The 27,822-nt window shown below is 39.3% G+C and overlaps 2 protein-coding genes across 13 annotated transcripts in view; both read right to left on the bottom strand.

Moving 5' to 3' along the window:
• LOC148675392 (unconventional myosin-VI) overlaps nt 1-14,512 on the bottom strand; it is an 87,830-nt gene extending 73,318 nt beyond the window's left edge. For 3 of the 6 annotated variants that reach the window (XM_088626687.1, XM_088626689.1, XM_088626690.1), the window contains exon 1: nt 14,345-14,512. The gene's annotated coding sequence lies outside the window, so the exon portion shown is untranslated. The remainder of the gene's footprint in view (nt 1-14,344) is intronic. The other 3 variants (XM_088626688.1, XM_088626691.1, XM_088626692.1) reach the window with 1 other exon arrangement.
• Nucleotides 14,513-23,910: 9,398 nt separating this feature from the next.
• senp6a (SUMO specific peptidase 6a) overlaps nt 23,911-27,822 on the bottom strand; it is a 45,604-nt gene continuing 41,692 nt past the window's right edge. For all 7 annotated transcript variants that reach the window (XM_088626680.1, XM_088626682.1, XM_088626683.1 and 4 more), the window contains 5 exons: nt 27,701-27,792; nt 25,402-25,493; nt 24,754-24,822; nt 24,516-24,666; nt 23,911-24,403 (listed from right to left, as the gene is read on the bottom strand). In XM_088626680.1, the coding sequence (XP_088482806.1) occupies nt 24,203-24,403; nt 24,516-24,666; nt 24,754-24,822; nt 25,402-25,493; nt 27,701-27,792 (605 nt within the window). In that variant the 3' untranslated portion in view covers nt 23,911-24,202. The remainder of the gene's footprint in view (nt 24,404-24,515; nt 24,667-24,753; nt 24,823-25,401; nt 25,494-27,700; nt 27,793-27,822) is intronic.

Raw genomic sequence — 27,822 nt, 5'->3', positions numbered from 1 at the left:
GAGCCAGGTTTCCCCAATATAGGTGAAATCAACCAGTATGTTTTGAACAAACCAAGACTATTCTTATTAGCATATGCAAGAACCAGTATAACGATAATGATTCTCCTGAGCTATACTACCCAGCTTAAATACAGAATTTAAAACTCCATACACAAACTGTACATTAACAGAAGGTCTGGACTGTGTTTATCTGTACCAGCACTCCTGATAAATGCCTTTGCATGCAGACACCTACTCGACCTGTCTCAGAGGGAGTTTAAACTTCACTTACCCTTCCCTATATATAGAAGCTTGCTACAATTACATATAACTTACGTTATAACTAAAAGGGTTTTTCTTATCATCAGACTGCTTTCAAACATTCACTGTTGCTTACAGTGAAGCGATTTTAAGTTTCCCCGTGTCAACTAAGATCAAGTCACATTACTATTGAAACATTTCTCTAAATAACCACTATGATCTGGGAAAAAAATTGAATAAAGTTAAATACTGTACATAGATTTTGCTTTTTCTTATATAACTTTATAACACAGCTAATGCTGTGTATACAGAACTGCTTTAAAGAGAAATAAATAAACCACTGTGATCACATTAGCATATAGTAAGTCAAAACAACTTAATGTAAAAAACAACCTCAACAGTCCTCAATAGCAACTGCTGTGCCTGCAGGTTTATGAGAAAAAAAGAAAACAGAAAAATAGCTGCAATGAAGTGTTTTCCTTGAAATGCTTCAATAATGGTATAAATATCAATTAATGGGAAGATTCACTCTAAGATGCTGTCAGGTAGTTGCGCATGTTTTATGTTCTGTTTGTTGATCCAAGTGAAAAAGGAGACACTGTCATTATATTTTTGAACATTATTACCCTAAATCATAAAACATAAGATCTCTTATTCCATAGTTGCAGAAGCAATACATCTGGATAGGAGCAAGAACTTACAATGCGTATTTTGCTAAATAAAATAAGAACATGCAGTTGCATCTCGTCATTACTCTAAAGCAAGTGTCAGTACTGCTCAGCAGGCTTTTGTTTGTGGGATTGGACAGGTCCCAGATGCCACTTGCTACTTCAACCAAGGCAGCACACATTAACAGTGCATCTCCAGAAGCAGGCCCCCAGGAGAACAGCCCTGAGGCAAACAACCTAACAAACAACACACTGAATACAACAGGAGAGAACATTAACTGTTGAGACCCTGGTGCTCTCCAGAGCAGCAGGCAGCAATGTGAAGATTACGTCTGCACACAACTTAGCATCAAGATCATAGTCACATTGTTTTTGGCTTGGAAAAGACTGAGAATCACATTGCTGGTTCTCAGTTTCTGGTTCTGAAACTCAGAGGCCAAAAAGAGCAATCACTGTACTGCATCTGAAATACTCTAGGCTATAGGGCTGTAGCATTCTCTATCCAGTGACATTACAGATTTCTGTGTAATTAGAATACTGTACACAGTACAAAGATGAAAGTGCACTGGATGCAGAAAATGCAAAGCCCTTAATACTACAGGACACAAAAGACTACGTACAACACCTACATAATACAATAGATTTACCATCACACTAATAACTCTAAATCATGATCAAGTCATGCAATGTAGCCCATGGAGGGGTTTATGTGCATGCCCTAGCTATACTCAAGACAGTTCAGTACTTTGGGGGGTTTATATTTCACTCATAAAGACTGTTAACCCCAGGGGAAAGGATCAATTACATGGTTGGCATGGTGGCACCGTGGTTGGAATTGCTGCCTTGCAGCTCTGGGGACCTGGGTTCAGCTCTAGACTGGGGCGCTGTCTGTGTGGAGTTTGCATGTTCTCCCCATGTTCACATGAGTTTCACATGAGGTGCTTCGGTTTCCTCCTACAGTCCAAAGACATAATTGGCCCTGGTGTGAGTGTGCACATGTTTATGTCTGTGTCTCCCTGTGATGAACTGGCCTCCCATCCAGGGTGTATCCTGCCATGCGCCTGTTGCTTGCTGGGATGGGCTCTGGCTCCCCTGAGACCAAAACGGATGCGTGAATGAATGGATTGAGTTCAGACGCAAATTAGACACGTCCAGTTCTCCAGCTGTTCTCACAGTATAATGCAAGAGATGTTGGCTTCCATACAAAAGAAAAGAAAATGAACACAAAAATGACATCATGAAATTCATGGCTCTCATGTAACATCTTGTTATGAAGCTGAAAGAGCCGTGAGTCTTAAGATGCTTTTATAAATGTAATGCAAATGACTTATACTTCACATTTTGTTTTACTGATCTCAACTTCATTATTTTACCACGTGGGGGTGGGGAAACATGTCAAAACCTGTGAATGATGTCAACTAAAGTAAATCGGTTTCAGTATTGAATATCACTATTTCTTTAATTTGGAGGTACAGAATGCCCAACACAAATATTTACAAATCACTGCAGCAGAAATATGGCAGGGACCTAGGATTATCAAAATCCCTCCCACATATATTCCTGATGTGGTTGTAACACAAACCAGTTTACATTTACACGTGAAATATGGGATACCATGTACTGTAGAAAGAAGCACAGACCTCCCCTGTTTTTTTAGTTTTTGTGCTCATCTCATGTTTATACTGTACTGCAGGGTCATTTTCTCTGGTCATTGACCAAATACAATACGTTTTCCCCCCAAATAAGCTGACGTATCCCCACTTCTCACGCCAACAGCAACACACTGTAAGCTCAGCCACTGTAATGTGAATGTGGTCTTAAATATTTTCCATTGGTAGAATATTTTTCTGACAGACGATGGATGGAGACCTAATGCTTAGAAATGGTTTTGTAACTGACTCCATACTGAAGAGAATCAACTATGTTTTTAGTGAGGTCCTACCAATTTTGGGCTGGTATTGTTCCCACTCACCTGTATGGTGAATACAAAATTCACAAATCTTCTGATTATTATACAGGACAGGGCTGCCCTAAACCAGCTGTTTACTGGTTACCCATTTTTTACTACCTGATTGTGATTAACCCCTTTATTGTGATATACTGTTCTAGGGGTTCACTTTTTTAACATATGCTAATCCTTAATTATTCAAGTTTTTCTACTTCATATAACATTGCATTTCTAAACAAACAACTGGTATATGTAACCCTTCTGGTTATGTAAGAAAAGACTGGCTCCTATCAAATAAGAGCATCAAGGTAAAACATAAGAATTATCCTTGTTATACTGAGGTCCACAAACCTTTTCTTGGCAAAGTAGGTTTTATAGGTAGCCACTAAATCTCAAATTTCTGTTTTGGAAAAATGCACTTGATTAATTAAAAGCAATTTGTTAAATTAAGGAATCTTCAACCCATAAGGAAAAGTTCTATTAACTGCACAAACTGCTAGCATATTTGATTAATAAATATGTGTTCCAAACCTTTAGAAATGAATGATTGAGGATGCCTTGTTAAACTTGTTGAATTGAAGCCGTCTAGGACCAGGGCGGTATTTACAGATCTGATTCAGAATACATTCTTGGTAGCAAAAAACAACCACTTCTCCCTTGTCCATTGAACTAGACCCTTGTACAGTCCAGGGATATACAGTAGACTGCATGATTAGGAGGTCATTGCAGAGCACTGATTACAGCTCAGGTAGAACCAGATGGCTATGGGTTATTCCCAAGTGTAGAGATGGCTGTATTATCTTTTAGCAGGTACACTACCCCAAGTTCCCCACACAATATAAAATGGATGCAAACAATAAGCATACCATCCAGTGAAAACATTCTGCTGTTATTTCCCTAAATGCTACAGACTCTAGTACACAATCCAGCCCTGTCAGGCTTGTAGAGACTTGTACGTGGCTCACAAAAGAAAAAAAAAGAACAACACATTTCCCACAATGCCTTGTGTCTTCATAGAGTCAACTATAAAAAACCATGAGCTCATGCTACCAAACCTGCTATCTGGAGCTGCAGGTGTATAAAAGGGTAGGGCAAGGGTGTGTCTGAGAGAGGATGAATGACAACAGATCCGGGGTTACGAAGAAACCTGAACAGTCTGTAAAGTCTTATAAATACAATCTATACAATCTTATAAAGTTGCTGGTGTTCACTAGCATTTGGAATTGGCCATCCACTGATTATATAAAGTTAACAACACAATTAGTACTCCAGAACTGAATTAGACTTCCATTTCTGTTGTAACCAACAGATTTCAATAAACCAGTGCAAACACCAATTTGCTCTTGAGCCTGTTTAGCCTGTAAACATTCCTTACAATACGCCCTGTGTGCAAGATCCTAAAATCTGCAACTAAATTTAAGCGGTGCCCAAACTTTGACAGTTCAGGCAAATATATGTATATATATATATCCTTCCTTTTCAGTTACATGTTCTGTGTAAATTATGCACTTTGCCTGTGTATTCCAACATAATTTACAAATACCCCATTCTTTCTCCATTCAGCGAGCTAAGGGATGTTGGTTGTAAAGTGCTATTAACATAATTATAGATTACATGCAATTTAAGCACTTCACTGCTCTTGTGCAGATGACAACCAACTGAACTGAACGTCCGACTGTTTCTAGAACTGGACAACGTACTTAAAGAGGGGCTACAACCCAACTATTTTCTACTTTACAAGACAAGTTGCAAGGAACCTACACAGTGAGGATACTGGCACATAAACAGAGCTGGGGGCTGCACTTCAGTAGTGGACGAAGTGGGTCCCCTCCTATTTACTGTATAAAACCATTTGGAAACTTTCAGGATAAAAAAGTGCCATATAAACAATCTATCAATGAAAATTGTTTGGCAAGGAGTCACAACGAATATTTTAAAAAGCTTGTGGATTTTGTAACACTAACACAGTGTTTCATTACATCTTAAAGTTTGGAAAACTTAAGAGTGGCAGGAAATATATTGCAAACATGTCTAATTTCTGTATGTGAATTCCATGAACGGTTCACTGCTCTCCAGTCTGGTGTTGTTGACCAGGAAGGTCTTCAATACCTAACTACAAAGCATTCATGCCATTTTTAAGACAGATCAAATATTTACAAATATCACAGTTACCCAGATGTACTCGAACACCCATAAAGAAACTCAACAAGTTCAATGCCTTCACAGCAGAAATGGAAAAAACTCCAGAGACGTGAAATCTGGAACCAGAGTGACAGATATAGGAGGCACACATTCCAAACCTGTAAAAATACTTCAGTGCACGGACATTTTGTCCCATAGAATAAGCCACCACCATACTCTTTAATTTCTTAAGACATTCTCGATCCAAGGCTATTTTCTTTGTAATCTGCGGTCTCCATAATTCCCAAACTTTGACCTACCAATCCCTGGTGGCATCTTTTTGACTGACAGACGCTTCTTGTATCGACCCTTTAACAGTCATTAAATAAACTAATATTTATATTAGTTTCTAACTAATTATTATAGTTTATAAATATTTATATTAGTTGGTAACCGTGCAGCTTTCTTATTTAAACTAGGCCTGTGACTGCCACCTTGACACATAATTGCTTGATAAGAAATTAACATCTGCATGTGTCTGTAAAACATGTCCTGCTTCTGACAGACACCTTGCAACTTGCTGGTTTAAGAACACCTCTCTAAAACAAGTCTGGTTACTAACTCACAACCAAGTCATTCAATTTTCTCTAAAAGACTGAAAGATCATTTTTATTTGGATCAGCAATGGTAAGCATTTAGTCCTCCCAATATTATGTTTAAATGTTTTAAATGTTCATGGAGAAGCAAACTCTTCTCACTTCATAAAAAACACTAATTGTGAAATAGAAAGTAGAAAAAGAGGATTCACATCCGTAAGGAAGACATGCACATCCTCTTGTTATGAGTAATGATTCATTATCTCATGCACAATATAACAAAGTAAACAACATACCTTGATGCATTACTATTTGTATAGCAAACCACATAATAATCAGCTGTTGCATAATTTTGATAGACATAAATAAAAAGGCAAATGCTTCAAGATCAATCAATTTCAATGTAGAAGTAATACAGAGAAACCAGCAAGACTGTGATTACAGTCTGTTCATGATAAACTGGGCCACTCTATTAATCTACTGCTAATTACGTAATTATGTAAATGTTACAAGCCAAATGTTACCAAACTAAGGCACAGATGAACTCAAAACATTTGCTAGTGCAAACTATAATCCATTCCCTAAATGGCTAGGTGGAGACAAGACACCTCTGGAAGACAAATATTATTTTCAACTCACAGGTACGTGAAAAGTTGTACAGTAACTCCTGTGCATTTTGGTGTGAGACCTCACTATTTTGAAGCTGAGAAGTCTGCTTGTCTGTGTGATCTGTATGCATTCTCCACATCTTCCACAAGCCCAGCTTGCATCTCACACAGGGGGAACAGCAATGTAAAATGCTCCAAAATACAAAAAGACACTCCAGATTCAGATGGTGAAGTATACATCTCAACTTGAAAATCAAGTCCTTTTTAGTTACATTGCTCAGGTGGTTAGGAAATATGTTTCAGCTAGCTTCTGCTTCCTAGGCGTGTAAGCAGTCAGAAAAATAGGCTTACTCTAGCTGTTCATGACAAACAGAAGAAAAGCCTTTACAAAGACAAAAGCAGCTAGAGATGAAACGCTCTGCATGTGGGGACACACACACGAAGAGGTCACACACGTTTCCTGGAGTCCCTTAAAGAGCAATACATTCACTTCCTGTCAGTTAAAAAAAAGGATATGGAAAACACATTGAGATATTTCCCCATGGCAGACAGGAAACGATGAAGAGCACAATGCATTATACCATCCTACACCTAATTAATACTTTAAATAAAGGATCTGAACTCGGACTGTTTTCATAAGATAAATATTGCGACTACTGCTATAGTAAAAAACAGCAATTAAGTATGCGTAAAGATAAAAATGGGATAGGTGGGATTGTGCAGTATATATAACTCAAGTATATTTAATTCAACACAATTCTAAAAAACAATAGAGCTACTTTAATATTAAATGGAAGCAACACAGTAACCCTATTTAGACAGACCATGTTAAATCAAGAAGCATTTAACGTTACTGAAATTCCCTTAAAAGGTCCTCTTTTGTTCTTCTCCTCATGGTAATGGCCTTCAATCCAGCCAATAAGACAATCCAGTAAATCAAATTAAAAACCAAAGGGCAAAAGAAACATTCTTATAAATCTATGAATTAGGCAAGCAATTTAAAAAGGCCATTAGGTCCGTATTTCCATTAGCTGCCATTGGTTGATCTTTTTAGATTTTTTTAACTTACCAAGACAACAGGGTAAAAAATTTCCATGGAAACTAATTTTTTAAAACTTCATGCTCATGTTCAATTTCTAACATGTTACTACAATAGGTGCTTGCCATGCTGCAACTCTCCATAAACACAGTCCACTTTAAGGCAAAACAGCTCTACAGAAAACTGTGTCATCCTACTGTAAACATAATTCTTTTTAGTCACTTTACATTTACTTCATGAATAATGTTATTGAAAAGTTAAAAAGCTAGAAAAGATTTTCACCAAAACAAATCCAGAATCAAACTGGTACTCCTTATTAAGCCATGCACTGCAAGGCACACTGAGCCAAATAGCACTTCATTAATCAGACGCTTGCACAGGTCACTTAAGAGCCAAAGAGCAGTCGGTATACTGGATCTATCAAATTGACGTGTAACAGTACTTCTGCTGCCTTAAACGATTTAAATGGGCGTCAGAACACATGAGCAGGCCTGGAAAGGAGAGTGTGTATTACCATGACGAGGAGATGCTCGATCAGCTGAAGGTACAAGGACATGTAAACACTAGCCAGGAGAGTGACAGAGAACACAATGAAGTGGGGGTTAGCACTGCAGCTGCACAGTTATTAGGTCCCGGGTCCAATATCAGGCTGGCTCCTTCCGTGCGGAGTCTGCATGGTCTGTCTGTATTTGCATGGGATTTATCCAGGTACTCTGGCTTCCTCCCACCTCCAGTGACATCCTGGCTCAAACTGTCTGGATTCTCGAGACTGTCCTCTTCTCCATGGCCCTACAACTGACTGGTATCTCACCCGAGGCAGGAGCAGTCAGATGCTCCTGGTCCCACTTCGAGCCCTGTGTTCTCAGGATAGGCACTGGATGCCCCCAACTAAGAGACTCTTCAGCATACATATGGAAGAAAATGAATGGCATCAGCTTCAAAATTAACGCACATTTTCTAACGCTCCAAACTAATATGATAACTGCTACTTACAGAGCTATTTCTTTCCTTTTACTGTACATTACACCTCAGTATTTTCCCCTAGTACAGGTTTAAACTGGTTATCTTTACGGAACTGCTAAATTACCCCCAGTTATAATTAATTCCCCAAGAAGGTTCATCATAATCTATCTGAATAATCAATGATTGCTGATAACACAGGAAGCAATATACATTGTCTTTTTTTCCAAGCAATTAATTAGCCCAGTGTACCAAACACAGGAAAGTACAAGGTAAGGATATTTATCAGTCTATAGGCTGTCACGGCACTGATGGAGGATACTGGCACTGGACAAAGTTCCTACCTTACAGAGGAATATAAAGGAGTAAAGTTCACAATCCTGCTGGTCATGTCAACATACACACTGAGGCAAAAGGAAATTCACTGAAAGCAGCATACGGAAAAGAAAGGGAACGCCGTTTTCACAATTGTTTGGAACATTACATGAATAGCACTAAATACCCATCTCCACTGCAGCACAATGACAGGATATGGCAAAGATCTCATTTGAGTCTGACTCCAGCCACATTTTTAACCTCTTCAAATCATCAGAGGATAAAAGAAAACATAGTACAAACTATCCTCCACATCTAATGTCACATTAATGTTTTCCTTTTTTAATCAATAACCATAACTTCAAAATGGTAATAACCTCTCTATTAGACCTAAGGTTGTGTGTTCTTTAACACTTATCCTTTAATTGGTAAGCATGGATGACACACATAGTACAAGACGCCACTTTTAGGATCACTGGGCATTTTAGATTAGATTCAATCATTTCCTTCATGGCCCTGCTTCACTACAGTAGCCGAAATTATTTTATAGGAGGAATGTTGCAAAATGAAAAAGATCAATTCTGAACCTGTTATTTTAGGTTTTGCGGTCTCTCGTAGGCAAAGTGAAATGATGGGAACAGGCCTGGGCTCATTTGCATTGGCCCTGTGTAAGTTAACCACAGGAGGAAAAGTTCATCCCTGCAGAGAGCAGCGCAACAAACTTAACACGATTCACTGAACACCACCGAGTGGCAGTAAGCAACCCTGTTTGAGTGTCTGTAAAATACGCTCATGTTCTGTATGAGAATAAGCTGAAAAAGCCCTTAATCTCACCATCCTGGCTCCCCTATTACAACACACTCAACATGCTTCTGTTAAGGAATCGCTAACTTTGACCAGGGGATTGACCCTCAAACCTTTCACTTCTTCACACACTGCCCCCTCTCCTCTCCTCCTACAGCCCTCCTCTACTGGCCAGTTGGTAATGCCTTCCCCTCACTCTCCAGTTCTCTAGTGGTGTCCTTTTGTTTTTTGGGGAGAACCTATCATCCCATGAACATCAGGGGTGACCCACACCACACCACCTTCTCGTTCCAGAACTCCCCTGTGCGGACTGCACTTTCAGAGCCTGGCTGCTCTGAAAAGCTGCTCTGTAGTTTCACTGTGCCCATGCTGAACATGCATAGTGCTCAGTATGTTCTGCATTCCCACATTTGTGCATTTTTCCTCCACTATAGGCAGTTACATCCTTTAATGCACTATGCAAACTGCACTTTCTGTCACAATGTACCTTATCGCTTAAATCACACTCCTGTGATTTAAATGGTTTTCCTTCTAAAAGTAAAACTTTGTATTTTGCCTAATGTAATTCTTACCACTTACCTGGGATAAAGATGCAGCCAAATAAATAAAAATGTACAGAATTTTAATCACATAAACACAGCACAGTCACTGCACCGACTGTCCATATCTTTGTGGATCATGAATACTTGCTTCAGCTCCCCTTTGTAGTCTTCTCTGTACAGGACTGAAAGTGTTCAGTTCCTTCAGCCTGTTAGTATAGGGCATTTCCCTTTAACTTTATCTGTCTGCTCCTGTCTGGACTGATTCCAGAGCCGGTGATATTTATTTTTTACCATAACCAAAACTGGACACAATATCCTTAAGGGGTCTTACTAATGCATTTTACAATTTTAACATGCCTTCATTTTAATTTCACACTTTTGACTATATTACCCTCATTTTGCCTTTTTTACTGCTTCCCCACACTGACTGGAAAATATAAAAAAGTTCATTCATACCTTGCCTATACTAGCTCAGCTTTTCCCATTTTGTATTTATAGGTGATGTTTCTGCTACCTGCATGCAAAACCCTGTACTTGTCTACATTAAACATCATCTGCCGGGTGCTGGCCCTGTCTTGAACTTCTTCTAAATCATTTGGAATTAAATGCAACTACAGTGTGTGTTAATCCCCCTAATTTGTATCATCTACAAACTTGACTAGTATACTTATAGTTCAAGGAGGCAGCTGCGTCAGCATGCGTAAGGCTTCAAAGGAACAAGTGAAGGTTTATTCCATGCTGAAAAGAGAAAAGAAACTATTTTTCGGCTGTGGAGCCTTCTTCGGGTTTCACAATCTTCACACCCAAAGAAGACTCCACAGCCGAAACGTTGCGTTTGCGTTTCTCTTTTCAGCATGGAATAAACCTTTTCTTGTTCCTTTGTAGTATACTAATAGGTTCACTTGAATTATGGAACTATACAGATAAAGGCAATTGTGGATAAACTAGGGAGACATAACAGCACAGTGGTTTGAACTGCTGCCTCGCAGTGCTGGTACAGCGTCTTGGATTCCCAGGGTGCCATCGGTGTAGAGTTTCTATGTTCCTCCCATGTTCACATCAGTTTCCACCAGGTGCCCTGGTTTCCTCCCACAGCCCAAAGACATGCTGGAAGGTTAGCTGGCTTCTGTAAATTAGCCCTGGTGTAAATGGGTGTATATTTTTGGTCTGAGTGAGCCCTGCAGCTGACTGGTGTCCAATCCAGAGGTGACCCTGTACTGGACAAAGCGGTTTAGAAAATGGATGAATGTCATCAAACCACACTAATGAATTATAAGCATTGGAAGCAGAAAAACCTCCATTTCCACTTTATGACGATGAAGAAAAGTTCGAGGTGCCGCACTTCAAAAACAAACACTCCTCACAACAGAAGTGACCATATAAAGTAGCATCCGAGAGAAAATGTCTCTCATAACCATGGTCACTGCCTTTAAATACATCAGTTATAAGATACGACGCGTCAGCTCAGAGCTCTGAACCGCTGGCACATACAGTAACACTCCTGCAAACATTTCAGCCTTGTGGCTGATCGCAGCTTGTGTATAAAACAAGAGAGAAACAGCACGAGTGGCTTCTGTCGTGTGCTGTGAAAAAGGAACAAACCCAACAGAGCACATACAAGTCAAGACCGCGCTGAAAAATAGAAACGTGAAACATGTCAGCCATCCAGCCTTCGTCACTCGGACATCGTTCGTTTCTACTTGTTCCTCTGCTGCCCGTGCATGCCGTCACAACCCCCCACTCGAACTTCTGCGGTTTCAAAAGAGCCCTACTTCTGGACCCGTTCAGAAAACGTACACACAAAAACAGGCGGTCATTTTCTCCGATGCGCAATGAAGTACGATGAAGACACCTGCATCTCAGAAAAGTGCCAAAATGGATACAGAACAGTTACTTGGGGAAAACAAAAAGAAGACTCAAGACCGCAGATTATCGGAACCACACCCTATGTCAGAGGTCATTGTTTAGCTCAAGTAACTCAATATGTGCACGTTTCTTAGATATTCTGAAGTCTCCCATTCATCACAAGAAATAAGTGTTACAATGGGAGAACCTGACTCAGGATACTGTATCAGTAGTTGACCTGGTGAAGATACTGTAATGAGGATTGCTCACCTAGTCACTGATCTGGCGTTCACCTGGCTCTGCCTTCTTGCGCTTGCTGCAGATCACTTAACTCTTTCACGGCCGCCACCTCACTGAAACCACCCCTCCAACCCAGAGCTAAAAGCTCCAACTGTCGCTTCTAAGGACATCCCCACCTTTTATCAGCTTTGTAATGCACAGATGTGTATCCCGGAAATGTTTGACACGGTCCAAATTCCACTGCATGTGGAATCAGCCCTGAGATAAGGAGGTGTCGTTCCATTTATAATAACACTCGGAGGAGCTGGGTGGACAGCTCCATCAACTGGAATCCCTGGTTGATACTGATGCCCGTGTTAAAATCAGGAGATGAGCTTCACCCTGCAACTTTCCTCTGCAGTCAATACTGTGCTGTAAAGTGGAACTCACTCTTTGCCAAGGGTGTGCACTGACACCATTCATTAGATCCTAGAGTCTAATGATGCATCATAGCTAAATTTATCTTGCCGTTAAATTAAGTCATGCATTTCTATGGTTTTTACTTTCCGTCTCCTACACCGAATAAAGCAGTTTGTGTTTTATTGTACAGTTCTGCACTGTGGTCTTCAAATGGGCTCAAGGTTTCTTAATGAATTGTAAAACCACCGCTGGCAGGAAGTGTCTGCATATTTATAGAAATAGTTAACCAAGTCCCTACTCTGTACTAGCAGCCCTTTGAACCTGTGGCTGTTTTTCCACTCCACTGCACACCATTTGCAAAAGAAACTATTCCTAATGGTTAAATGATACCCAAAAGATATGGATTTGAAGGACGTATTACAATGTCATTTTCAAGAATTAGTTACATAGTGTAACTTTTTATGCCATCACTCATAAACCAAAGATTCCAGCTGCACACAATTCATAGCTATTGCAGTACAAAGGTTAAGTCATAATGGTGTTTCACAAGACGTACAGTTAGACAAATTTTTATTTTTTCTAAAAGTTAATTAAATGTTAAAGCTACGTCTTGCTCAGAATTATAATACAATTCAACGTAATTGAAGGCAATAAGTTTCAACCAATTTCCAGTCACCTAATATGTACTAGTAATACTGATCTACGCGGTCTTAGACGTATATCATTCATTCCAATTTCATTCATCAATGAATTGGAAAGATAACGTTATCTTGCTATCATTGAATCACAGCAGTCCAAGTGATTTTTAGCAATACTACCTAACAGGAAATGGTTATTTTAGTTGTAAAATCTTTTTTAAAATGTAGGACGTGGTGGGCACCGGTTAAAATCAATAGCATACATTTAAAATAAAAGTCAATGTTTAATAGCAGTGCGTCGTGACTTAAAATACCACTTTACCTGCAAGTTCATTGAAAAGTATTTTTACAGTATGCGTACGGGTAGTCAACTGCACCTTTTAAAGGCTGTCCTTAACGATTTCTCCATTCATTTTAGAAACAAACCATTCATTAGGTTAGGGGCCCTACCTCCTGCGGGTGCTTCTTCCAACTTTCCGTGTGTCAGAAATTCAGACTACTACTCCTAAAATCTGCTTTAAACTTTGAATTCAAGTTTTACTTCAGCAAGAACGCAGCGTGAGACCTAACTCGAGACGTAATATTTTTTGCCTCCGTATCTCAAAAGCTAATGGCAAACGCCTTCAGGCATTCCTGCATCTAGTTACCAGCCACAACCTTTGTACCTCCGATTTTCCTACCCAGTTATTTAACTCGAGTGCAGCTCTCCTTGGTGTCAGGAGGCCCTGCTCCTCCATATTTTATCGTCTCAGGTAGATTCATACACGCGTCCGTATCAGTAGCGGTGTAAGTTTCCAAGTTGTCAAGCTTCCCTTATCCAAAACCTCTTAAGAAAATCAGAGAGCAAATCAAGTGCCATTTCTTCGGATTACTCTTCACACCCCAGAAAAAGCTAGGATCCGAGGATTTACTCAAGTTCACGCTTAATAAAACGGTTCTTTTTTTTTTTGCTACCGATAACCCAAATACAAATGATGATAAAGGAAAAGAGGATGGATCTAGGAAAAAAACAAGTCAAGCGACCGACAGACACATTTACACTAGTTTTATCTGTATTTACTGCCCGGCAATATTATCAGCGGTGCAATTAATATAACTCACGCTGCAAGATATGCAAATTCACCAAGTAAAGAAATCCCACGCTTGGATTTGTAAGCCACAGGATTTTCAGAATCCGGGTCGCTGTGCTTGTGGGACTGGAAGGGAGTTTAAATGAAGTGGCAGCTCTTCCTGTGTTTTGACAGCCTCCATTAGCATCAGCATTACCGGCGAGCCTTTCCTTCTACTTTAATGTTTCAAAGCCGGAGTGCGACAAAACAGAACGACATCCCCCCCATCATCCAAAACGCTCAATCAGGCAGAAAGTTGTACAGGAACTTACTCTGTCCGATTTTCCGAACGTCCTCCGGGGCGATTTCCTCTTCTTCTTCTTGTGCACACAGAAAGTTCAAGTTTCCCTAAGTGATCCCTAGCCGCAGATCCCGGCTCCGGTCTCCCCGTGCTCCTCTTCCTGCTGCAGCCCCGGCTCTCCAATTCGCTGGGAAAGACGTCCTGGGAAATGGCCGTGACGTCACTGGAAGAGGCGCAGCCGCGGCCGGCCGAGAGGGGGCGCTGCAGACGGGTGACTTCGTGAGCCGCCTGTGTCGGGGCGGCTGGAGATAAGGCGTGACTTTTTTAGTTTCTTTTTATTATTATTATTATTGTAACAGCAGTGATGTATATATAATACGCACAAGAGTACATATAACACCATCAGTTGCATCTTACAAAAAAGGTTAAATGAGGCAAATAAAGATAAGGTACACACAGCTTTCATATTCTTATATTTTTGCTAGTTGATCCAAATAATATGTACTGTGTACGTAAATGTGGCTTTTGAGTGAAAAGGCGGTAATTGACTTTTGGGTCTTTTTATGGTTGCTTATTTTTTTATTTTAGTTTTTGTGTGCGACTCTCTCCTAATGCCTTCGGGTCAGAAATGTAAAGATCACTTTTTCAAGAAGTTCTAGAGTTAACCGAGCGGAGCCAAACACATCGAGCACTGAAGTTAGTATTATAGTAAGCATACCATGTTGGATTAGCATTTAAAAAAAAAGAGTTTTTTAATGCCGTGGTGGAATAATATGTAGCTTATTGCCCCCGTGTCAGTGGCGCTTTATTAAACCGGACCACTGGTTTCCATCAGTTTGTATCGTCATGTGAAGCTGCAGCTCCCCAGAGACGCTCCAGCTGACATCTGCCGGTGTAGTTCAAGTCACCTGGCAGCAGAAGTCCTTCGGGACGTGTAACCTGTCGGGATCACATATACCTTGAGTGAAACTTAGTCAGATGCCGTGTCTGGCGGACCGTGCAACACCTCTTGGTTAACTCCTTAAAAGCCTTTTTGTTCGTTCCCTAAACCTGCAGCTGACGAGACACGGACCCCATAAATGATAACTGCTTTTAATGATAAAACGTTTGGATGATTAATCCAATCTGCGTGAAAGAATGAAGCTCACAATTCCAGTTGCACTGTAGTGACGTGTTAATGAGCCGTTTGTTAGTTGCACTTTATCAAATATAAGAAGCGAAATGAGTGCGAAGTGGTGTCGTTTTTAAAAGACGGAACCTGCGCCTGGCATCTGGAAGATTCTGGAAAGACGAGGACCCGGAATAGAAACATTAAACCCTTCATCACAATGCAAATTGCGCACCCAAGTGTTGATGGTAGATTCCCATTACATAGGAGCAAAAAAGACTCTATGATTCAAAAGGTGATGTCACGTACTGTATTTATAATGTGTGTTAGCCTTGCTGATTTACAGGAGTGGGGCCCCAAGCTGAATTCCAGTCTTGGGGTGCTGTCTGTGTGGAGCTTGTATGTGCTTCGCATGTTTGTTTCCCCGTGTGGGCTCTGGTTTCCTCCCACAGTCCAAAAACATTCTGGTGGGTTAATTGGCTTCCGTAAATTGGCCCTGTTTTGAGTGAGCGTGTCTGTCTGTATGCCCTGTGATGGAGTGGTGCCTTATGCCCATTGCTTGACAGGACACACTCTGGCTTCTCTGCAGCCCTGAGTTGGATAAAGTGGTTAGGGAAATGGACAGGAGGACTGATGGGCAGGGGAAGGCCTTAATTTAATCAAGGTTTAGAATTTGCAGAGGAAACTTAAACCTTGTGTCAGGTAACAAAAAAGTATAAAGCACACAAGAAAGTAAATAAAAACATTAAATAACAGAATATAATTAACACAAATGCTGTGAATGTTATTGTAACCTTTTTAAGTTTTAATAAGTGATAAGTCTTAAAGGTTGTTTCTAAGTTATTAATTGCAAAGAAAACACAAACGAAGCACTTTAAGTAGCAGATTTCATTTGTGTTTAAGATTAATTAGAAGCTTGCTACTTTATATTATTAAATATATTCCAATAAAGGTCTCAGTTATCCATAGGAACAGATTCAAAGTGAATGGATATTATAAGCTTGTACCTATTACAAATAATAATGTTAAACGTATATCTTGTAATACAAAAAAACAGTTATTAATTATCGTTTATGTTGCGTTGGGGGGTAGAATTCATTAGTTCTTGTGTTTGAACACTTTGAGAGTGTTGCTAATACTATCAAGCAGACATCAACAGTTTAGCAAAAAAATACAAGCAGTTCAAAGAAAAATTAAATATCCACTTCGAGGAAATTTATGTTTCTGCTGTTGGGAGTTTTTCCAATACAGAGACGGCATCCTTCAGAGAGCACTTGAAGTGGAAATGTAAGGTGAGGTAGATTTTAACATCACCATGGTTTCCACAAGAATACAACACATGCCAATCTATTGTTCATCCATTTTTAACTATCCAGTAACATAAAACTTTTTAAGTATTTTTAAAGGAGACATTTTATCCCAGGTTGAAAGGCAATACAGGGTGAGCACATCTAATTAGCTGGACACCCGATACATTAAGCCTGGCAACTGTATCATTTTTCTGTGTTGGAACAATGAGGCAAAAACTTGTTTCTTGAAATGTTTACATGTTATTTTATTTCATTATGTTTAATCTGCTGGGTCTAAACCTCTGAGTCACACTTCATGTAAATGCTGGAAAACGTTTCAGAAACTGGATGGTACCTCATTCCATTTGATTATGATTTGATTCGTTTTAGTCATGTGGAGAATTATCTTGACATAATGCCATTTCTGTACAAAGATGTTGAAAACGTAATTACGTATGTGTTTTAAGGTTTAATGAAATACTGCTTTCTTCAGATTTATTCTTTATACATTTACCTATGCCACATTGAAGAGGGTTTTTTTGTGAGTGTTTTTGCTTGGTTTTCATTAACTGCATACACATAAATAAATTGAGAGTTTAAAATTTAATTTGCTTTGCAGCAACAGCAGCTGCCATGTGTGAAATAAGCAGCACAATGTAAGACACTATCAGCGGCAAACCATTAGAGCTACAAAAAATACCCAATACTTAATAATAATAATTGTAAATTACTTTTCACTGTAAATGTAATCACATTTTAAATATCTAAATGTGCAAATATTTTAAGAGCCTACTTTCTTGGGGTCATCAAAACCACACATGCTGGGAAATCATACCATGCTAATGCCATTGTGCTAGTCCATTTTAGATCAAGTAACAAGACAGAATGAACCATTAAATGTGTTAATCTGTCACATGAATCTTGATACTCATCGCTTTTACGTTATTGCTTTTATTTTCCGGACAGTTCTTGGAATTCCTTGAAATAACTGTGGAACTGTGCAGAATGAGTAGCGTCTCTTTGGTCCTCCCTGTGCTTGCCTGCCCATCGGGTCACCCACAGCACATTGGCCATCTCCTTGTATCAGCCAGCCTAGTTTCCAGTTTGTTCCATTCTATCCAAGGTCTTTCCTGATCACGGGGGATCATCTTCTGCCAAGAAGTTCTAGCCCTGGACAGAGCCCTCCCTCTTCTTCATCTTGCACTTCCTGGCCTCCATCTGCGGGCTGATTTCAACAGTCTGATCACTGATGTCTTCTCTTACAGATTAACCGTGAAAGTGCACTTTGTTCAGTGATTTTCCTGACTTCACCATTTTCCTGGCATCATTTGGGTGCTCTTAGTTCCTTAGCGAGCAAGGTCAAAGCTAATCGCTATCCGGCAGCCATGTCACCCTGCAACTCACAACTGACGACCCCCTGAAGCTCGGTAGGTGTGAGCCTGGTCAGTACCTGAATGGGAGACCCCCTGGGAAAAACTAAGGCTGCTGCTGGAGGAGGAGTTAGTGGGACCAGCAGGGGGCGCTCACCCTGCGGTCCATGTGGGTCCTAATGCCCCAGTATAGTGAGGTGGACACTATACTGTAAACAGGTGCCATCCTTTGGATGAGACATAAAACCGAAGTCCTGACTCTCTGTGGTCATTAAAAATCCCAGGGCGTCTCTCGAAAAGACTAAAAAAAAAAAGAGTAAGTGTGTTACCCTCGTGTCCTGGTGGTGGAGGGGAGTCCCCCTTACCTGTAAAGTGCTTTGAGTGGACTGTCCAGAAAAGTGGTATACAAGTGTAAGGAAATATTATTACCAATATTAATGGCTAATTGTTACAAAGTGATCATCTTCACCCCCTATTGCAGCAGCTCTTCCGTGCTGAGAGAAATTTCCCCCAGAATGACAGTGCCCTCATGTTAGCCATATGTCATGACCTTCTCAGTCGCCAAATCTGAACTCAATCAAGCATTTTTATCATCTGGAACAGCACTCGTGAGGGTGTATTCCACTTCTATCAACCAGGTAGGAGAATGTTATCACTTCCCTCCTGCAGAATTCCAGATGCTGGAAGACTCTCTGCCATGGAGCATACAGGCTGTACTGGCCACACATGGTGGCCCAACACCCTATTAATTGACCTTACATTGGGGTGTCCATTTTGTTGTCCAGTACCTACTGTACATACATACATATATATATATATTTACAGAAAAGTTAAACTTTCTAGGAACACCTTTACTTATGCCATGGCTAAATCACACTGCTCAGTTTGACCAAGTGTTATTTTGAATAACCTTTCAATAATTTTGCACTTGGTTTTGAACCGGCACTTAAAAGAATTTAGATAGGTTACCTACATTCTACAAACACTATTCATCCATGCAGATTTTAACTGAAGTTATCGTTAAACATTTGTATTCAGGTTTCATTATCATGTCGCTTTCTTATATAACCCAAAACCTTCTGAAGGAAGTCATGGATTACTCTGTTTTTCCTTACATTTGGGATGTCTAAACCTATGATGTACAATGTTGTACAATGTTGTATTATGTCCTAAACATCCTGGCTAACCAAATGTGAATTTATTAAATATTCTTAATGGGGAGATCTAGGGCATGCTTGGAGATTTCTAAAACTAGGCCACAACCATTGGGAAATTCAGCTAACACACTTTAAGGAGCCAATCCTGTGCTGTTAAGCTAACTGTTGTCCAGTGAAATATGAAAGCGTTCAGTTTTATCAGCGCCATGCATGTCTTTAATATCACTGACCTCTTGGGCTTGCTATTTATATTATACCTTCTAATCAAAAGTATTGTTCTTATTGTGTGGAGTTCGTACAGGTTTTCAATTTACAGTTTAAGTAAGGTATGGGGCAGAAAGGGGACGACTTTCAGTTAGCATTATAGTCTTGCTTTCCACAGAATTATCTGAATGGTCAGGACACTGACAAATTCTGAAGTTAATCAGTGTAAGTTGAAAGATGAAAAATGTTTCTATACACTAACATTTATATGACATGCACCCAATCATGCTTGATCTTAATAAGACCTCTCAGCATTTTGAAAATGGCTCCAATGTGTACAGAGTACATTGTTTGGAAACTACTGTATATTTAAACTAGAATTAATGGATGCACATGATGTTGCGTAGCATTCAAATAAAGAACAAAGGAATTGTAGGTCACAGCACAGACAGGCACTGGAGTGCAGTGATCCCACTGAAACCTTTTAAATATTTACACGGTTTTGTTTTAAGGCAGCTGTCCTTTTCTAACATCTAAAGTAAGGCAAGGGACGTGAGGTCATACAGTCTACAAGAATTCACCTGGAAAAAAACAAAAATTAAGTATGGCTATACAACTTCTGTAGAACTGCAAACAAAATAACTTTTAATCTATTCTCTTTCCATTTCTTCATTAGCCCACACTGAGTTCACATTTCAAGCCCCAAAAACGTTCTGCCTTCATCTTACGGACTTTACAAATAAAAAAAACAAAACAAGAATTGCACGATTTGTTCTAAAATGAAAAAATAAGCAGGAATGTTGTCAGGCTCAAATAAATTACTCCATTTGAACAATTGTAGGAATTGTAGTTAGAATACAGACAAGCCAGAGGAAGCCTCAATCTGTAGACAGCAATGCCATAACAGACAGTATCATGAACACTTTGCAAAAATTAGTAACTATGCAATGGATACTTAACTCTCAGCTTTTAAAGATGGAGTTTAAACACTTAATGTTGTAGCACCAAGTGTTAAGGTTTCTCCTGGCAGACAAATTTAAAAAACTTCATGCTGCCAGAACAGTTGTGGAAACTAAACTTCATCAGGTGGCTGCACATTTTGAAAGCAGCTGCAATTTACAAGAATAATTTTTAATTCCTTGCATTTATGGAGCACTTTTTATTCCAAAGACTCTCAAAGCAGTTTACATTGTATGTAGGATGTGTCCCACTGTATCTGTCTTTGAAATGCAGCACACATCTGGGAAAATCATGGCAGACATTATATACCCACTACACAGCAGATCAAATAGGGATGGGAGAAACGACTTCATCAGTTAATTAATGAATAATCAGTTGGGAGAGGCCCTATTTTACAAGCAACAAGCAGAATTCACCTAGGAAACCATTAAGACTTTTACTCTTGCAAAAATAAATTAGACCTCAATAAACTCAGTCACCACGTTGGGACGTATATTTTTGTAAATGCTGATCCAGAGGGAAGAATTCCACATACACCAAGACAAACCTGGTTTTCCCATCAGGAGGTTCTCTCATCCAAATACTGGCAGCCTTACTTAGCTACTGAGATCTGCAGAAGTACCAACATTTTAAAGGAGCAGTTTTGATTGGAGTACTTTGCACAAGGATACAATAACAGTAACCCACATAGGATTTGAACTCACAACCCACTTAGTCTATAGTCCAGAGCCCAAAACTATTCCACACGATCCCAGGTACCCAAAGCAGTGATAATGCAGCGATGCAGGGCTAATTGATGCAATGCAACAGCAAAGTACAGTTTGGGCACAGCTTTGCTAATCCTCAGACATGAACTGTACAGGACACGTTGTACACAACTGTTGCTCTGGCAGGGAATACACCAGCGAGAAACCTCTGGTGTGCTGTGAGGTTCTGGCAATTCAGTTGGGAAACTTGTGAACGTGAATTCAGAATTCACAAACCTACAGCTGGAATGGGATCCGTATATAGATTAGGCCAGTCAAGACCTTTCATATTGTGTGTACGTAACCATCCTTTGTCGATATGGATGTAGGCTTTCGATTGTCGCGCGGGAATGCCCACTACTTTCAACCAAGATAGAGCTTCTTGGAAGAAAGAACCTGGCTACAATTACCTGGTAAATATTGGATATTGGAAACAGTAGGTCTGAAAGTTTTCTCGACATGAGCTTCATAATTTTTCAATTTTCTTTAATTTTCATATAATTCGTTCACAACAAATTGTATCAACTGTTACTGCAATCATGTTTTTTTTTTTACCCTCTTTGATTCACCCTCAAAAGAGGCTTTTCCTGCAACCCAGCTATGAACTGAAAGCGTTAACATTCATGCACATGACTTCAAATAAGTTTTTGAAATTTTATTCAGTGTGCATCACAGATCTCCAGGTGTTGGATGTGGATTTACAGCTGCCTCCCAAAACACTTGTTTCACAGCCCATAGCAGCATTATTCACTTGTGTACTGTCCCTAGCAGTTGCCACTATACCAGTAGCCTTAAATGTTTTAATAATAGATGCTGTAGTAGAAAGTGGTAAATTCAGGTTTTTGTGGATACTTATGTAGCCATCTTCAAACTCATGGAGGAGCATGTGTTTGTAGCCTTCAAATAAAAAAATTCAAAAAAGTTTGGCGAGGTCTTAGACATTAACCATGATGATGCTGTTACTCCTAATAACTTTTCATCTACCACAGGCTCCAGCACTGTTAAGGTAGCAATGCTAACCCCTCGCCATTGTGCATCCCAGATATGTTTTTGTTGTATTTTATGTAAAGTAATGCTTATTAGATGTTAATAAATGAGACCTTCTTGTTTTCTGGAATTTTTGTTATGACAAACTGTGTGATACTTCAAAAATTCTAACAGTAATACTGTAATCATACTAAACATCTAATATGTTTACTATGATTACACTATTACTGTTAGAATTACTGTTGGTTAATATGTTACATACATCCAATATGTCTGCTGTGTGACGTTTTCTATTTCATGACTGGCTAAATAGGGAAGGCTCTGTACTTTTTTCAACATTCTGCAACACAAATTGTATAGATGTCTCCGACACAACAGGTCATCCCAATTCTCTGTAACATGTTGGCACTCATCTGGCACAGTTCCAGGTGTGCTATCAGGGCTCTTACACCAAGGACAGACAAATCAGTTCAGTACCCCTGTCCATTTCAGAAGAGAGTAAAGTCAGTCTGCTTGTCTTTCAGAAGGTGACTGTAGCCCAATCAGTGCTAAGATATCTCACATGCTTAATCAGTGCTTGAAGTCCATAGGAAAAGGTGGAATAACAGTTCAGTATACCACCTAGACAATACAAAACATCTTTACTCTGCTAGTAAGAACCCTACGAATACCTTAACAGTAATGCACAGAAAACATTTCATGGCTTACTAAAAATGTTTTCCGTATGCATTTTGAGATTAGAGATGAGGCTCAAAAAAGGGTCTTGATTAAAGTAAGCAAATTCAGAAAACACAATCATTTCTTGTTATTCTCAATGTGTAATTCCTTTTAAGCTGTAGAAAAATAAACTTCTGCAGTTAAATTTTGAGATAAATCATTCAGGAATAAGTTATTTCATGAAATGAAGTAAGGTAAAATTATAGAAAAAATAATAGCAGAACAGAAGCCAATACCAAGATGCTCCATTGTGCTAAAGCTCAGTTAAGCCCTGTTCAATATGCAAAAACATGATAATTCAGCAAAAGAACAAGAAGGCTCCACAGTCGAAACGTTGTGTTTCCTTTCGGCCTGCACATGCTGACGCACCTACCTACTTGATAATTCAGCTATTTTTATCTTTAATGTTACTCACGTTTACACAACACATACATATTGCAGCTCAACTAGAGGTTAATATGCAGTGTTTTCTGCAATGTTCATACAATTATAGAATACCCGGATAACCAACATCCTTAGTTATCTTTACAAAAAAGTTTGATCTTCTAAATGGAAAATAATTAAATGTATTGAATTTTAACTTATTTGTACTTGTGTATCTTGCTCTAAGTTGTACTTCACTACATATCCTATATCATTCCTGGCCTCATTTAATTCATGGTCTATCCAAAGAATTAACTTATAAAACAATACTTGGAGGATACTTGCGTCTGCAGGTCTTCATTCCAACGCAGATGTTAGCTGATTTAATTGGACCAGTTTAATGGCTTCTCCAAGCTCTTCAAAGTCCTGCTACTTCAAAGACACTGAACACCTGCAGACACACTGTGATGAGACCCGACACTTCAAACATTTGCTTTAGATTCAATGGTGATTTATAAAACAAAAACCAACATATAGCCATATTAAATGGCACACATTTTTATCTTTCTTCTTTGAAACAGTTCAGTTTGCACTGACGTTGGATATGAAATGAACTTTTTTTTTTAAATAAGACATTTCAGACAATGTTTACATACAACATTTGTTAAATTAATTGCTCAAAGATGGGAGAAAGGGTATGGTCCATAAACATTTATTTTAATAATAACAATACTTCACTATATTCTATGACCATAATATCTAACAAGTGAAAAACTAATTACAAAGGCTTCACAAACTGCAAAATTAACATATGTACATACTTTATTTAATAAAATTTCAAATGTTTTTTGGAGGGAATAGGACAAGATGGATAAAAAAAATCCAGCAGCGTACAATCATGAGTATTCCCACAGTTTGCAGAAGCACTGTGCTGAGGTGGGAAGCAAGGGCCGGTTCGTGGTTTAGCACAGCACTAACAAAACAGGCCTCAGGAGTCAGAAATGGGGTTCTGTAGAACTGATCTGCCAGGGATTTCAGCTTCAGTGTCTTGGTGCCCTTTCTTGTCTGCTTGCTGCTGACTCTGGATTTTGAGAATGAGCTCCTTAATCTCCTCACGCTTTGTCTTCATCCGTTGCTGTGGAAACCAGTCAGTCAGGTGCATAGGAAGATGAAAACTCGGGAGTGGATTCTAAAAGGGAGATAAAAAAAATAGAAATTGTGCCGTCAGTAACTTACAACGATGAGGGTTTGGGCTTGAAAGGTATCGGACACATGGACTGTGCCAGTTACCTCCAACCTACCTCAAAGAAACTCTCCACATACTGAAGGATGTATACACCGCAGTCACTGAAGTTGTCCTGCTGTGGGACACGGGGACTGGAGCCTTTCATGACATCTTTACCAAAACTCCTTTTGTTTCCTTTTCTCACCTCCCATTCCACTTCCAGGTATCTGTTCACAATTAACATAATTAACAAAGTCTGTACACCGTTCAGGTTTTTACAATGAGAGAGGATAAAACACTAAAAAAAAACTTACTCCCGTAGTGTTTTCACCACAGTGGACCGGGTAGGGCCTCGCAAGGAATCCATGATAAGAATGCAAGGTCTGTGAAATACACACACACACACGTCAAGATACACAGACATATGTAAGTTAAGATACACCTTGACAGTTACTCTGTTGAAGATTAGATAAATGGCAGGTTTTAAACAAATACTTGATTGTTACTAGACTGTACTAGATTGTAATCAACATAACAGTGATGCACTCATTTCATTCAATTCTTACACTGATGGAGAACACAAATAGTACCACAGTCCCCATTAAAGTGAAGTACGGATGAAGACTTTGCAGGCTAGAACAAAGCCAATGACATTAGCGCCATCTAGCGATAGAGGATGGGAGAACTTTCCCAAAATAATGCAGTTTTGCCAATATTTTTCATTTAACAAGAGCACTGTTTTCTCATTGCTTCTGCCCTTTCAGTTTGACTCCATATGAATAAGAACAACACTGCTCTGTTCTTCCACAGGGTTTACACAAGAGTCAAAATGGTGACCTTTCGTTTTGAAATGTGTAATATGCATTTGTATAAACAACTGATTTCAGTGAGTGCTCATTTGATTCTTTCAAATTGAGTACCGCAAATCCCAAACATCCCCGAATAATGCATTTAGCACTAACTGTTTGCAAATGGTAGGTTTCTGATTCCACTGCCCGCTCTCTGAAGAGGTCAACGTGTCATCTGCCAAAGTCCCGTCCTCACTGCTTTCGTCCTGTAGACCGACAGATGAAAGAAAGTCTTTTTACTTCGGATGGGCATGGAAAAACACTTCAGCTGCTAACAACTCACACAACAACCACGTCCATTCTTTCTGATTCCATGTATGGTAGTTGTGTTGCTTCATTAAAATCATTCAATTTGGACCTGCAGCTATAAACTTTGAATTGTTTTGTCTCTACAGCCAGAATATTGTGTATTTCATATTTTAGTTCACAGTTTGCAGCTTCTTTTGCAGGTGCAGCTGTTCTTCCTTTATAGCTTCCCCTCTAGCTTCACAGCTGATCAATTCATTGTTTGTTTTTCCTGAATTGTGTGAAACATACTGTCATGCTTTATGCATTTTGGTAAATGTTTTAAACATTTTAAAAATCTAAGATCTGTATTTTGCTGTTAGTATTTAGTGCTCATTTCATGAAGTCATCTAACACCCAATGACCCTGTGTGAAAAAATTAACACCACCCTATTTCAATCAGTTCAATTAAGGGAACAGCTAGGACCAGCTGTGTGAATATTAAACTATCAGTGCTGATTTGGGCCAACCCTGCTCAAAATAAAACTCCCAGACTTTGGCTCCCATCATCACAGTGAACTTATCACAACACAGAATCTAAAAGCGTGTCATGCCCCAATCCAAAGACATTCCTGAAGACCTTTGAAAACCGGAACTGATGCCTATCGGTCTGGAAAATGTTACGAAATCTAAAATCTCAAAACCTCAGGGACTTCACTGATCCACAGTCTCGAAATAAAGAAGATTTTGGACAATAGTCAATCTTCTCAAGAGCAGCTGTCCTGCCAAGATCATTCCAAGAGAGCATCATGAAATTGTCCAGGAAATCGCAAAGAACACCAGAACAACATTCTGGGATCTGCAGCCCTCTCTTGCCCTGGTTAAATTCAGTGTTCTTGTCCTCGCCATGAGAAAAGCACTGGATAAAAACAGGATTAATGGGAGAGTAGCAAGGTGGGTGTTCCTTTCACTAAGAGGAACACTGATGTTTGCCTCAAGTATAATGCCTGGATGACTCTTCAGACCTCTGGGGAATGTTCTATGGACAGATGAGTCAAAAGTGAAGCTTTTCTGGCTATGTGGGTGCTGTTATGTCTGGCAAAAACCATGCACTGCATTTCACAAGAAGGCAAATAAGAACCTCAGAACAGCCAAGCATGGTGGTGGTAAGTATCATGATTTGTGGATTCTTTACAGCCTCAGGACCTGGAAAACTTGCCTGCAGTAAAGGAAGCATTAATTCTGCGATGTATCTGAGAATTCTACAGGAGAATATCAGCTCATTTGTCTGTCAGTTAAAGCTTAAGCACAAATGGGTCATGCAGCAAGACAATGATCCCTAACATACAAGCAAGTCAACAAGAGAACGGATGAAGAAGAAATTCATTGTTCTGGAATAGCCAAATCAAAGCCCAGATGTTAATCCCATTTAAATTTTGTGGCAGGACCGAATGCACTTCATGCTAGAAAACCCAGAAAAGTTAATGATTTTACACATTTTGTCATAGATGAACGGCCAGGATTCCTACACTGTAATGAGAGACTGATCACCAATTAGATTAAACATATGGTTCCAGTTATTGTAGCTAAAGGTGATGTAACCAGTTACCGAATCTAAGGGGGTGTTAACCTTTTCACACAAGGACATTGGATGCTGGATGACTTTGTGAAATAAATGGAACAAGCACCAAATGTTATTTGTTTACTCCCTTTATTTATCACTAGGACACAAATGGAGCTCTGCTAAAATTCACTGGAAAAATATGCAAGTTCAGAAAATCTGAAAGTGGGAGAATACTTTTCATGGAGTTTATGCATATATAAAGAAACCTCATCCTGAATCCTACAGTGGAACTGTAATGAGGCAGACACACTTCACTGGTGTTTATATTTATCTCCCATTACCTTACAAAATCTGAAAGGGAGATTTTACACAGGTTAGTTAAGCTTTCTGGCAATAAAATATGCGCCTAAAATGTAAGAAAATGTTCATTTCAGAACAAAAACTACTTTGTTCTTGTATAGACCTTAAAGGTATATACTGGTATACAAAAAATTCAAACATTGTTTTGATTTTTTACATACCAGTATATACCTTTTGAAAAACAAATATCGCCAGTTTTTGGGACGAACTAACAAACTGTTTTTCAGGAAATGTTTTATCATTCCATGTGAAAGCAGCATTTACCAGACTTGAGTCTTGATCATCTGAAAAGGTGAATGTGTCATCATCCCTGTTCTTTGAATTACCATAGCATAGGCGTATTCTCTGCAAACCACCTACACAGAATGAAGAAGAAACACACCTGA

Source organism: Lepisosteus platostomus, chromosome 3 (assembly GCF_059453375.1).
Source record: "Lepisosteus platostomus isolate fLepPlt1 chromosome 3, fLepPlt1.hap1, whole genome shotgun sequence".
Taxonomy (NCBI): Eukaryota; Metazoa; Chordata; class Actinopteri; order Semionotiformes; family Lepisosteidae; genus Lepisosteus; species Lepisosteus platostomus.
The sequence above is the reverse complement of the archived record's forward strand: the minus strand, read 5'-3'. Positions and strand labels throughout refer to the sequence as shown.